The 13,602-nt window shown below is 38.9% G+C and overlaps 1 protein-coding gene across 1 annotated transcript; it reads left to right on the top strand.

Annotated features, from left to right (window-relative positions):
• The first annotated feature begins 8,888 nt into the window (after window positions 1–8,888).
• Window positions 8,889–13,362, top strand: LOC106876017 (uncharacterized). The gene is made up of 2 exons (XM_014924387.3): window positions 8,889–9,316; window positions 12,638–13,362. Exons 1-2 carry the CDS (start codon window positions 9,037–9,039, stop codon window positions 12,721–12,723), a joined length of 366 nt encoding a protein of 121 aa, XP_014779873.1. The 5' UTR covers window positions 8,889–9,036; the 3' UTR covers window positions 12,724–13,362.
• Window positions 13,363–13,602: the final 240 nt, after the last annotated feature.

The following is a 13,602-nucleotide window of genomic DNA, read 5'->3' as shown; positions in this document are numbered from 1 at the left end:
GTTTTTATTCACATTTCAGGGGAAACTTAATTCATAGTATTTTCCCATTATGCGTTAGTTTGGCTGGGTAACATTGCAAGTAAGCAAGATTCAAGCTTACTTTTAATGTATTATAGATATATAAACACTTACATAACTAAATTACAGTGCGGTTACACTTCACTGATGAATCTTCGACGAAAGACGAAACGCACCAGAGTTGTTTTCCGTACATATTCCTGAAAGACATGTCAGTCATCTATAAATATTGTTTTTAGGTGTTTGTCTTTTAAACAGAGCAAACAGTGCAGCTATAAAGAGCGCACATGAGAAAGAATAAAAATATATGGGAACGTTGTGCTTATTCTTAACATCTGGTTCGTTTTGTTTAAAATGTAAACATGTATTTGCTGTTCAATCCTCTGTTAAGCAATAGGAATTGATATTCCTGTTTTCATTTACCGTATATTTTTTATGCTTTAGCTTTTAATGTTTCCTATCTTTAAATATACTTTCACCGAGATTGAAATAAATTGACAGATGGCAGACAGACAGATAGATAAAAATAGACAAACATGTGTGACAAACTAAATTAAAATGGAATGTTTATGAGACTTGATCGTTCTAGAACTTGGAAATGCGAGGATACATTGATGGCACTGTTCAATAGTGTATAATTTGACTGGGATCTTTTTCTACAAACTCGTGTATATGAAATTTGTTTCTGAGAGGTATATTAAAGATTACCTTACTTTTGACGACGCTAAACAATTAGGTGACACTTTACACTTTGTATAGAAATGCCCGTCTCTCGAGGTTTTTCTCTTTGTGGTGGAAAAGGCGAGCATTAAAATAATCTGGCATTACCTAGGTTAAAGACTTTCTTCCTCAAACTGCGTCAGTGTGTCCTCGAAAAAGAAAAGGAACTCGTCTCTTTGTGCTTATTGAATGTGCTCTGGCGAACTTCATGTTCAACACACAACTGACCCCTCTGCCTCTGATGTCACTTCCACTTTCTATCTCAACCCATATTATCACACGCCCTCTTGATCTAAAGACATTTTATGTAACAGCAAATTAAAAAATTACTCTAAAACTCTGGAAAAAGACCCTACTAAACAGTTTCAATGTACAGTTTTCTACAAACGAAAATTCAGTTTGATTCTGATTCTCATACTTTTTCGTAATTCTTTGTCCACGGCGTTAACGTCGATCCGTTTGCAACCTTCGTGGCACTACGATGTTGGCTTCGTCCTCTTTTCAACTGTCGTTACGAACTTCATCGTTCATTGAACCGATAACCCTATGGACGTAGAAAATATGATGTGGCATTCCATCAACAGAAACGTTATCTTCGGTATTAACTTCCGTCACTCTTCCCTTCAGGATGGATTCACTCAAAAAATCTCATCTCCAGCCTGGAGATATGCAAGTTATTCCTTTCCCCTGGTACTATGCTTTAATGCCTTCTCCCATTCGTTACAAACCCTAACCCTAACCGCCTCGATCGGGGGGATACACTCTCTCTTGGTAATGGCCTTGATGGTTCGATATCTCCTTATGATTCCAATCCTGATCGGTTTGTAACATAGCTCTTGAAGAAGCGTTCGATATTCTATTTGTTTAGCATCACTTTCAACGATTCTGAACGAAATGTGGTACTGTTGTTTATTCATCCACCCGTTCCCTCCTACAAAATATTTTATTCAGAACCCACAAAATCTCAACCACAACTTTCATTTTAATCTCCCAGATCCAAAGAGATTCAACACTGACCAATAGTGTGTCCTATCAATTACCAATCGCTTTCAGGTATCTTCTATCCGAATCCCTCCAGTTTCATCTATCAAAATATTATGTATGTACGTGTTACAGGCTGCTTTAACTCTACCTACTTTTCTCATTATTGTCTTGAGGACTTTCGCCATGATCTTTGGCTTAGAGTTCAGTCCGAACCTCATCCTAATCAAGCAGTATGTTTAGTCCTTGTATTTCATTAGCTGATACTTTCACAATTTTTCAGTCACACAAATCTGTAGGCAGGCTAAATGCAGATCAACAATAATAGAAAACCCAGTCATTTGTTTCTATTCCCGCAAGATCTCTCCAGATATATCTGTGGTTTCACTGTCCGTGTATAATGCCACAGGGTTAGTCAGTCCCTGAAAGTTTAACACTGGGCTGACCTTATTCTTCGTTGAGTGAATTATCAACAACACTTCGCTGTTTTAAGCAACTAATCGAATCATGGACAAAATACCATGCAGTATTTTCTACGACACCATACGTTATGAGCTCAATTCCTACCGAGGTCAAATTTGCATTTTATCCTTTGGGGGCCAATGAAATAAAGTATCAATCAAGTACTGGGATACACCTGCACACCACACCAAAATTTCAGGCCTTGTACTTATGTTTGAAACAATTCTTTACCCCCCCCCCACACACACTAAAATCTATATAGTTGTACAATAGCTTATCCTCAGTAAAAAAAGGGGGTCTCGTATATTAATGCTTATTAGATAGTGTATAATATTGGTTTTAAATTTTGGCATCAGGCCAATAATTTCGGGAGAAGAGGAAAGTCGATTACATCGACCCCAGTACTCGACAGGATGAAAAGCAAAGTCAACCTCGGTGAATTTGAGCTCAGAACATAAAAGACAGACGAAATGCCGCTAGGCATTTTTCCCAGCGTGCCAACAATTCTGTTAGCCCACCACCTTTAGGTAGTGTATAATATTACCATATATATATGTGCATATTAGGTTATAAGTTTCGAAGAAGTCATAGATAATGATGTGGCTGAGTTGCTGGTCTCTCATAAAGAATGTTTATCTAACAAAGAACTTAACCTGTTTGAACAACCATAAGCTGAGAATATTGATGCAAGTACGGATTTCCACATCACTTTTTAACAGCAAAAATATTGCCAAAGATTTGACACTTATAGGGGGAGGTCTGCTAACAACACTATCATGAATGTAACTTAAAAATTACGAGAAGAGTTTACAATGGTGGCGTTATACTAAAAAATATATTTTCTGAAAATTTTCTTGTCATTTGTGATAAGTGTGAAGCAACGAAGTAATGGAGACCCAACCAGCCGTCAGCTATGCTGCAGTAACAGGAAGGGGTTTGAATAACGACGTTTTGCAAGTGAAAGAAGTGAAGTTCGACGAAAAGAAATTGAAGACGTCTAATGAACTCATAGTTAAGGAAGGAAACAGCCTGAGGCTGACCCCGCCAAAAGAAGTAATAGAGGAAACAGTAAAAAAAAACAAAAAAACTGTAGTGTATAGAACGCTGTCAAACTCAAATAAAAGGGTGGAAATAGCGACCGTTGAAGCAATGGAAGAATGTCTTAAGGACATTAAACACCTAACGACATTCTACACCAGAGGCAAGAAGTATGGCACAGTGGAGGTACGGTTTGCGACCGAACAGGACGCAATAAAGTGCTCCACGCTGCCATCGAGGTCAGAAGAGTGGACACTACTGCCAACCTACTGTGGCAAACATGCGGCTAAAGTTAGGATTGGCAGAGTGCCCCCAGACATCGATGAAGCGTGGCTGGTGGCAGCCATCCTCTTCAACACGGAGGAGGAGACCAATATGCTGAAGGTCACGAGGACAACAGAGGTAAACTGGTTTGGATACAACCTCGAGGTGACGGTCCAAATCAGTTTACCAAACCTGCATAAAATTGCAAATGAAATTATGCTGCCAGAGGTTGTTAAACTAAGAGTGGTAGTGGAGGTAAGACCTCCCATCTGCTACCACTGTGGAGTACGGGGACACATGAAAGCAAGGTGTCCCCAGAAACAAGAAGTAGAACAGGAGGAAGAGGTGGAACAATGAGTGGTAGCACAAAGCCAAGTAAGTGAAGAGATGGAAAACGTAGAAGGAAAATACTCAGTTGGAAAAAGAAATAAGAAAAGAGATGAAAATGCATATTCACCAACAAAAAGCCCGCAAAAAAAAGAGGAAAGGCAACGTAGAGAAGATACAAATTGAAAGAACAGAAATAACAAAAAAGAAAATTACAGAAGAAAAAACAAGTATGCAGAAAAGAAAGGCAGCAACAATAAAGAGTAAAAAGAGAGATAGAGATGGTTGAGACACAAAAACCAGGAACATGAGGAGAGAATAGAGACGGAAAAAGGGGAAGGAGTACCGAAAGGAAAAAATGTGAAGACGATGATAGAGTATAAAAAGAGCGTAGAAACAGAGATATGGATCACGAAAATGAAAAATGTAATCAGAGTAAAATTATCGGGGAATGAGGATACCGAAGACGACAAGGCAGTTTTGCTAGAGAGAGAGAGAAAGCAGAAAGATTAAAAGAATTATTTGGTGAACAAATTGTAATAACAGAGCTGCTGGTTCGATACGACGAACTACCACCACTGGTGCTATTTGACGACATAATAGAGTACATAGTAAATTGAAAGTAAGTGAAATTTTTAATACTTAAAATAATGTTTAAAGAAGAAAAAAACGTTGTAAAGAAGAACAACGAACTGTTTGTGAATAATGTGTTACATAAACAGTTAAATGATACTACCTGCGTGTGGGGCGCAGGTAAGACATCTCATTTTTCATTCTATCATTATATCCATAATTTCATTCGATTTATGTTTTATGTACCCCACTTATTGTGTTGTCTGTCTTTGTTTATCCCTTCTTTGTAAGAACCAATGTGCTCGTAATAAAGAATAAAGTTAGCAAGGTCAAACTACACCAGACTGATGAAGGGCAATTACCCTAAAACTAGTCTCTGGATGCTGGCTTTGTTGGATGGAAGTGCTTATCTCCCCTGTTTGAAAACTTAAGGACACAGAACGCTTGTGTCACGTAACCAACTAGAAACGGTGTTTCTTGGGGTTAAATAACAGTAGCATTCTTCCCTTTCCGGGGACTGCCACATTAAGTCGGCAACAAACCATCACTTTACATATATTTCGTTTTTGTTAATTTACTATGCGGCTTCCCTTTTGTTCGGGCTTGATTCAACTGCATTACACCCGGGTAAATCCAGCAGTAGAAGCAAATAAAAAAAATGTGTTGCGTCCTTTTTCCTTGGTGGTCTAAGCATGTGGTTATGTTGTTTAACGGTTAATCCGGTCTTGCTCTCGTGTGCGCACGTGTGTGTGAGTAATGAAAAATTTATACAGTGGGGAGTTAGAGGGAGGAGCTAAGAAAAGGTCAGACAGTCAGTCAGACAGACTGACATCAACAAACGTTGATGTATCATATAACCCACGCTTAGAAATGTGTTACAATAGATTATCGGCAGATAATCTTTAAATCATTGCTATTAATAAGTTACTCTTCTAATTCTCTCTCTCTCTCTCTCTCTCTCTCTCTCTCTCTTCTCCCCCTCTCTCTGTATACATACACGCACAAAATATATGCATATGTACGCATGTATTTATGTATGTATACTGTCACGAGGGTTCCAGTTGATCCGATCAACGGAACAGCCTGTTTGTGAAATTAACGTGCAGTGGCTGAGCACTCCATAGACACGTGTACCCTTAACGTAGTACTCATGGAAATTCAGTGTGACACAGAGTCTGACAAGGCTGGCCCTTTGAAATACAGGTACTACTCATTTTTGCCAGCTGAGTTGACTGGAGCAATGTGAAATAAAATGTCTTGCTTAAGGACACAATGCATCGCTGGGAATTGAACTCACGACCTTACGATCGTGAATCGAATACCCTAACCACTAAGCCACGCGTATGTATATATATGTATGTATGTATGTATATGTATATGTACGTAGGTGCCCACGTGTCTGTATCTGTGTGTGTGCGCGCGCGCTTGTATATAAACTCTCACACATTGAAGCACTCGCAGGGATTCCAAGAGAAATTTGGTAAGGCAAACAAGACTGCTTTCGGGCTCTTTTCCCATGCCCATCGCCAAGGGCGCTGGACGGTACTGGCCCCTCACTATTCAATAGTGCACCTCAGATTTACTCCACTTTAGTGACTCCACTTTAGCATTATTACAAACTAGTGTCTATCCAGAATATTCTGAAGCACCCCCAGGCACCAAAACCTGTCCTTTCCTCACAAAATTCAAGGAGACTATAGTTTGCTTTTTTGTCTTTAAGAAAGAGCCCAACAGATATTCAAGGATCTCTCCTTGGCCTACTAAGCCTCAGACCGATGTAACGGTTGAGCACCCTCTTACAGGCCCTAAGCATACAACATATTTAAAACAATTTTGAAGGCGTAACCTTTGGAAAAAGTATTGTTTAGTTATAGCTACTGCTGCTGCTACTTGTTGTTATTGTTGTTGATGCTACTGCTGTTGTTTGTTTGTTGTTGTTAACCTAGATTACACAGACTTACTGATCAAGTGCATTCCAATTGTGCCCAGCATGTTTCATGCATCTTTTATTCAGACTCAGCTGCTTTTAGGACAACATTGTATGTGCGTCCTTCTTAAAGACCAGGTATAATTTTGGAGAGATTTGGTTGCTATTTCTAGCAGTTCAAGAGGTGGTAATGGTGGTGGTAGTTGTGATGTGGTGCAGCTACAGCACCAACTTTCCGGACACAGATAATCTGGAACCTCTTATAATCCGCACTAATTTATATTAATGTACATGTACCTATGGTTGAATCGTTATCACGTCGGACAAAATGCTCAGCGGCATTTTGTACGTCTTTGAGTTCTGAGTTCAAATTCCACCGAGGTCGACTTTGTCTTTCATCCTTTCAGGGTCAATGAAATCAGTACCAGTTGGTGTAATCAACGTACACCTCTCCCGCAAAACCGATGGCCATGTGCCAACATTTGAAGCCATTATTCTTTTATTCTTTTCCTTGTTTCAATCATTTTAGCTGCGGCCAAGCTAGAGCATCGCCTTAAAGGGTTTTTTTTATTAGTCGAAGCAATCGACTCCAGGACTTATTCTTTGTAAGCCTAGTACTTATTCTACCGCTTCCTTTTGCCGAACCGCTTGGTTACAGGGACGTAAACACATCAACATCGGTTGCCAAGCGATGGTAGTGGTGGTGGGTGGGTGAGGGGGACAAACACAGACACAAAGACACACACACATAAAATTTATACATATATATGTATATGACGGTCTTCTTTCAGTTTCCATCAACCAAATCTGCTCACAAGGCTTTGGTCGGCCCGAGGTTATAGTAAAGGTTACAGTAGTGGGACTGAACCCGGAACCATATGGTTAGGAAGCAAGCTTGTTACCACACAGCCACACCTGCGCCTATTATTTAAGTAAATTTAAAATTTATTCAATTTGAATCGAGAAACTGGCAGAATCGTTAGCACACCAGACGAAATGCTCAGCGACATTTCGTCCGTTTTTGAGTTCTGAGTTGAAATTCCAGCGAGGTCGATATTGCCTTTCATTCTTTCGGCATCGATAAAATAAATATCAGTTGAGCACTGGGGCCGAAGCAATCACTTTATCCCCTCTCCGAAAATGCTGGCCTTGTACCAAAGTTTGAAACCAATGTTTGTTGAATTCAAGTCGGCGAGCAGAATCATTAGCACACCAGGCAAGGTGCTTAGTGGCATTTCGTCTGTCTTCGCGTTCTGAGCTCAGATTCTGCCGAGGTCGACTTTATCTTTTATCCTTTCGAGATCGATAAAATAAGTACCAGCTGGGTACTGGAGGTCGATGTAATCGACTGACCCACTCCTGCGAACTTGCTGATCTTGTGCCAAAATTTGAAACCACTATTTGTTCGATTCAGAGTGTGTCGACCAAGGTGACCACACCAAGTTAAGAAAAATCTGTAATCCGGAAAGGCTTTAGAACCAAAGTACTTGCCTTTGAGAAAGGTGGAGATGGTGGTTCTAGTAGAGTTAGTATTGATGTTGATTTTGCTGTTTAGCACCAGAGTCTAGCTTTGCTTGTTGAGACCTATGATCATAAGCGTTCTAATCGTAACCTACGTGTCTTTTTGGATACTGATTTAAAATTTTGGTACAAGTCCAGTAATTTCAGAGAAGTAGATAAGTCGATTACATCGACCTAAGTATTAAACTGGTACTCACTTTATCGATCCCCAAAGGATGAAAGGCAAAGTCGACCTCGGTGGAATTTGAACTCAGACCATAAAGACGGACGAAAGGCCGCTAAGCATTTTTGTCGGCGTTGTAACGATTCTGCCAGTTCGCCGCCTTGTATTTTTGTATATTTATGACAACAATATGCAATGTGTTCTTATTTGTGGGAAATTTGATATTTCTTGCAAGTTAAACGATCGTAATGGCTGTTGAAATGATGGTGCTTTAGTGGTGGTGGTGGTGGTTGGGAGTTGAAAATGTCAACAACAATATAACATAAATGGAAATTTCCAGAATTGAATGAAATTAAAACGGAATTTCTCAGTCACTTTACTATCATTGCCTCAAGCTGCAAATGGTCTTAATCTGCATACTCACCATTCAGCTCTCATCCTACGGATTTTCATAATACGCAGATATGCTCAAGTGTGTGTGTGTGTGTGTGTGTGTGCGTGCGTGTGCGTGCGTGTGTGTGCGTGCGTATGTGTGCGGGTGTGCATGCGTGCGTTTATATATATGTGTGTGTGTGTGTGTATATAATATATATATATATACATACATATATATGTATGATTGTATGTATGTACAGTTGTATGCATTGAGGAAATAAATCACCTGTAATTCCTACCTCATTAATAAGTGAAGTAATTAATACGAACACAAACAACATACTTATAAACAAAATGGCTTATGCGTGCGTGTGTGCGTGCGTGTGTGTATATATATATATATATATGTGTGTGTGTGTGTGTGTGTATACACATACATACAAACATGCATACATCCATGCGTACAACTACATTTATACATACACGCTCACAAACTCTCACACACATATACAGGGTATTAACAGATTGGTGTTATTAAGTGACAACATAGGTGTTACATTATTAACAGGTGACTATCTTAGCAGTTGGTTTTTGTTTTGGCTATCATTCTCTGTTGTGAGTGTGTGTATATTACCATATCGTCTGCCGTCTGCACAATGGAAGGGCCATGAGGAAATACTACCGACTTAACAATTCCACTGGTCTGTCTAAGGAACAGCTATTGCTTCACACGATCTCGGAATTCAGTGACTTTACCACACCAAACCATCCAGCGGTGTCGACAGTCCCCCACGAATCTACCATCTTTCTCGCCATTCTACTAGCTATTACTGCATGCATGATGGTTATTTTGGGATTTCTGACAGTTCGTGTCTTCCAGCGGTATTGGGTCATTCGAGAAGAAGAGCGGTTTATTGAAGAAGCTCATGCAGCTATTGTCCAAGCTGGTAAGTTACAACTGGATTTCGCTGTCTTCCTTGTCATCGTTGTTCGTTTTGCCTTCACTTTTAAAGATGTCATTATTGTGATTTTCTTCACACGATGGACATGAATAATGGGTCTTTGCCTTCTTAGCGGGATATCAAACGAATTGGATGCAGCTAGTGTTGTTTATGTTAAATTTTAAATTATTTCAAATTATTACTTAGGAAGAACATAAGAATAGGAGGGTAGGTTCCAGAGAAATACAACCTAGTGGACAAGCGACTGTGCAAAGTCTTTAGTATGGAACCTAGAATATGACAGCACTGAAGGTAAAAAGATAATGTGGCGAAAGTGCTAAAGAGGTAGATAAAATTGTTTCCGTGTATAGCACAAAATCTTCCATCTTCAAGTCTTGATATGTTTCATCAGAAACAACGACAAAAACAAACAAACAAAACAACAAAGAAACGATAAAACATTAGCTACAGGAAAACAAAACACCAGTATAACCTGCTTAACTTTACGAACACCAAACCAATGGGCAAGTAAAATATGAGAGGTTTTTCGGCTGCACAACATAAGGTGTGTAGTTCACTATTTTGTGCTATATATAGTTAATTGTGATTGGTTTGGGGAAGATTTTGGTGACCTAGACTGAGCCGTTACAATCCATGATGGATCTAATGTATTACTTGTACATTATTGTAATTATTTCCTTGTGTTGATCAAAAGTGTCACTTGAGATGGCTCTATGTTCGTGTGTCGTTTTGTTTTCTTTAGTCCGTCATCAGTGTACGTTTTGAAAGTTGTAGATTTGTAATGTATTTCGAATGTTAAAGACTTACGAGTATATTTTTGTATTCTGTGGTATGTCTATGTCATCGAATATGATTATTTGTTGTATCTGATGTTCACTGGTGTCGTTGTGAGCGTTTATTGAGCGAAAACACCTAAAGTTCCACGAGGCTCCGGCAGGGGATGGTGGCGAACCCTGCTGTACTCTTTCACCACCAATCGAGAATGTGGATTAGGTAATTATTGTTGTTGTAAAGGTAGATTTCTAGTTGATTTAAATAGGGTTGGAGAGAAATGAAGAATAATGGGAGGATATAAGTTGGATGCTACCAGCGTATTGGGCTGTCTATATATACAGGTGGCAGAGAGTGAGCGAGAGTAGAGATCCTTGCGGCTCTCTGTTCGGGAAATTGCAGGTTCTGGAAGTGTTGTTGGCCTGATCAGTAGTTTTGTGTTTCATGATGTGTGTGTTTTGAGTATTTTTTTTTTTTGTATTAATGAATATCGAGTAATGGAGTGGAAAGGGTTGTGTTAAATTTTTACAATCACACCCACACGTTTTTCACTGAAAAAAACTCGGATTTTTCGCGTGGAATCAACTAACTTGACCTCCTAATGTTCTGCAAACCGCTTATTTTGGTTCGGGAAAAAAGGGTTGGGTGGGCAACCGCCTCCTGCCTGGAATTATTGGAATTTTTTTTTTTCGTTGAATGAATTATGGTGCTACAAAACACTGTTTTTATCCAGAAAAGGAGGGTGGTGTGGGATGAAACACTCGAAAATCCCCTCCCCATTTTCACTGTTTGTTGATGTTGAATAGGCGGTACTGGAGGCTTTGATGTTGAAGTCTCGCATTTTCGGTGTTAAGGTTGTGAGTAGATCGATGGTTGAGTTTAGGGGTCTGGATCCGAGTTGTGATTTCGAGATGGTAACATGTGAGTTAACGATACCTAGGATTAATCTTTCTAGAATTTTTTAACGTATGCATAAGAGGTTAATGGATCTGTATGATTTTGCTTCAGTTGGGTTCTGGTGGGATTTTGGAGTTCTTATAAGTTTACTCAGATTCCAGAATTTGATAATGTTAGTATGCAAGTGTGAGTGAGTGTTGTGATTCCTTCAAACCCTTGGTATTTTAAGCGTGTGTTTTTGATATTGTGAGACCCCGAAAGTTATGAGTTTTAAGATTTCCGTATTTTTAAACATCTCTAATGGAAGAAAAGGTACAAAATTGTAGTCTAAATTTAAGGTGCTTACTTTTTGCTGTGTATTTTAATTGTTTTGCATTGGAACCTTTTAATTTCTTTTAAAGTTTGCGAAAACGTTTTGCCTTATTCATTGATGAGTGTGTGTGTGTGTGTGTGTTGTGAGGATAATAGGTAGTTGAGATGAGGGAAGTCGGGGAATTGTTTGTTGCTGGTTGTGGTTGCGAAGCGAAGGGTGATCTCTGGGGAACAGTTGCTGCAGTTGGTTTGTGCGTATTGGTGTGACACCGCCTCAGAGAATTTTTAGTCGAACGAATTGACCGCAGCACTTTTTTAAAGCATGGTACTTATTCTATCGGTCTTTTTTACTGAACTGCTAAGTTACAGGGTTGTAAACAATTTAGCACCTTGTCAAGTGGTGGTGGGGAACAAACAAACACACACGCACACACTCATACGCACGCACACACACACACACACACACACACACACACACACACACACACACACACACACTCACACACCCACGCAGCATATATATATATATATATATATATATATATATATATATATATATATATATACACGACGGGCTTATTTCAGTTTCCGTCTACCGAATCCACTCACAAGGCTCGAGGCTATAGTATGACACTTGCTCAAAGCGCCACGCAGTGGGACTGACTAAATCCAGAACTATGTGGTTGGGAAGCAAGCTTCTTACGTCACAGGCGTGGCTGTTAAAAACAAGTCACCAGATTTATTTTCCTTCCGCCCTGGCAATAACTCTGGATCGTTAGATTATAAACATTCTGATATTTTGTTGGTTTAGATTTTTATGTTATATCTGGAGACAGTGAATACATAAACGTTCAGTCTTGGTTTTAATATAGCATAGTATATCATGTACAACAGATAGTTAGCCATATAGATGCAAGCAGATGAGGAAATTTTCTTCGCTTATGGTGTTGCTATAGTCAACTACATAAGATGCCTTCTCGGCTCATAGTAATAGTTTCCTATCCGTTTACAGACGAATTGTGCTTTTAAATAGAGTAACCAATCTATTTGCTTTAATCTACTTTACTTGCAATCAAATACTAAGATATGTCAGGAATATTAAGATGCGGAAGACAATGAGAAAACTTAGAGTTTAATATCGAATTAATTATGCCTGGGGGACTATAAACGGGGTTAAGAGATAAGACATGTAGGTTATAACTTTTGTATGTCAACTGGAAATTTGAATTTGTTTACGATTGGAGGGACTAAAATGAGGTTAAGGGACAGGAAAATATTGGCTTATTTATTTGTTTTTCTATATTCTTTTTTCCTTCTCGGTTTCAGATCTAGAAGCAGCTGTTCCCATTTCTGAACCAATTACATGGACTCCAATACATCAACCAAGGAGATTGTCAGAACCCAACAGATAGGGATATGCTAACCTATTTCTCAGCAGCGATAGATTAGCATGACCTGTCAGAACATTGCATGTGTTATTCTGCCCGTGTGACTCCATGTTCTCTGAAACAGTACCAACTAATCATAAACAACCGAGTGGACCATCAGCTACACACTGGAATTGATAATTTCTTTCTACCACCATATTCGTCAGATCATGCATACAAAACGGAAAAAAAAAAAAAATCGGTTGAGAAAAGAAGAAGCATATCTGTTTTTGATGTGGCTTGTTATGATGGCATAATATTTCAAGGATGGGAGTATCTCGAGAGGTTCATGTTTCAACCAAAGGCTTGAGCAATAAAATGAAAGTATCGGCGCCTGAACCGTGAATCGAAACTGTAATACCAGGCTTCCATATTCTATTACCAATACCTTACTTCAGGTTTTCATTCACTTCACTGTCAATCACTTTATTATTGTTTTTTAAACACATCCATGCTCGACAACTTCCTCATATTAATTTTGTTGGGGCGAGGAGTCTAATTTGTGACAGTAATTAACTTCTATGAGTTTGAATTAAGTTCATTGAATTCCAAAGATAGCTGACTGTACACAACGATACATTGATTCCTTTTGATTAAACAAGGTGGCTCTTTATTTTAAGAGAAGTGGAAAGAGGTTATTTTTATAATTTTCCCCATGAACTCCCTGATAAAGTTCATGGGGAAAATTGAAATATTCTTCGATTAGGTAGCTAAACTTGACTTGCAAGGAACTTGTTCTTCTATGGCACTTACCTCAAACATAGCAATTCATTACAGAAACTATCTTTCTATTTCCCCATAATGTTTCCGGTGAAAAGTTCGTCTTTAAATGCGTTTTTTTTCCTTCTGATTCTTGCATTTGCA

The sequence above is a fragment of the Octopus bimaculoides genome, chromosome 1 (genome assembly GCF_046866305.1).
Source record: "Octopus bimaculoides isolate indiv1 chromosome 1, ASM4686630v1, whole genome shotgun sequence".
In the NCBI taxonomy this organism is placed as follows: domain Eukaryota; kingdom Metazoa; phylum Mollusca; class Cephalopoda; order Octopoda; family Octopodidae; genus Octopus; species Octopus bimaculoides.
Note: the sequence above shows the minus strand (reverse complement) of the source record. Positions and strands in the feature narration are given on the sequence as shown.

What these genes read in the sequence shown, in the direction of transcription:
- LOC106876017 (XM_014924387.3), top strand. Translation starts at nt 9,037, where the DNA reads ATGAGGAAATACTACCGACTTAACAATTCCACTGGTCTGTCTAAGGAA. An exon ending in TGCAGCTATTGTCCAAGCTG is followed by an intron (nt 9,317 to 12,637) that starts GTAAGTTACAAC and finishes TCTCGGTTTCAG; the next exon opens with ATCTAGAAGCAGCTGTTCCC.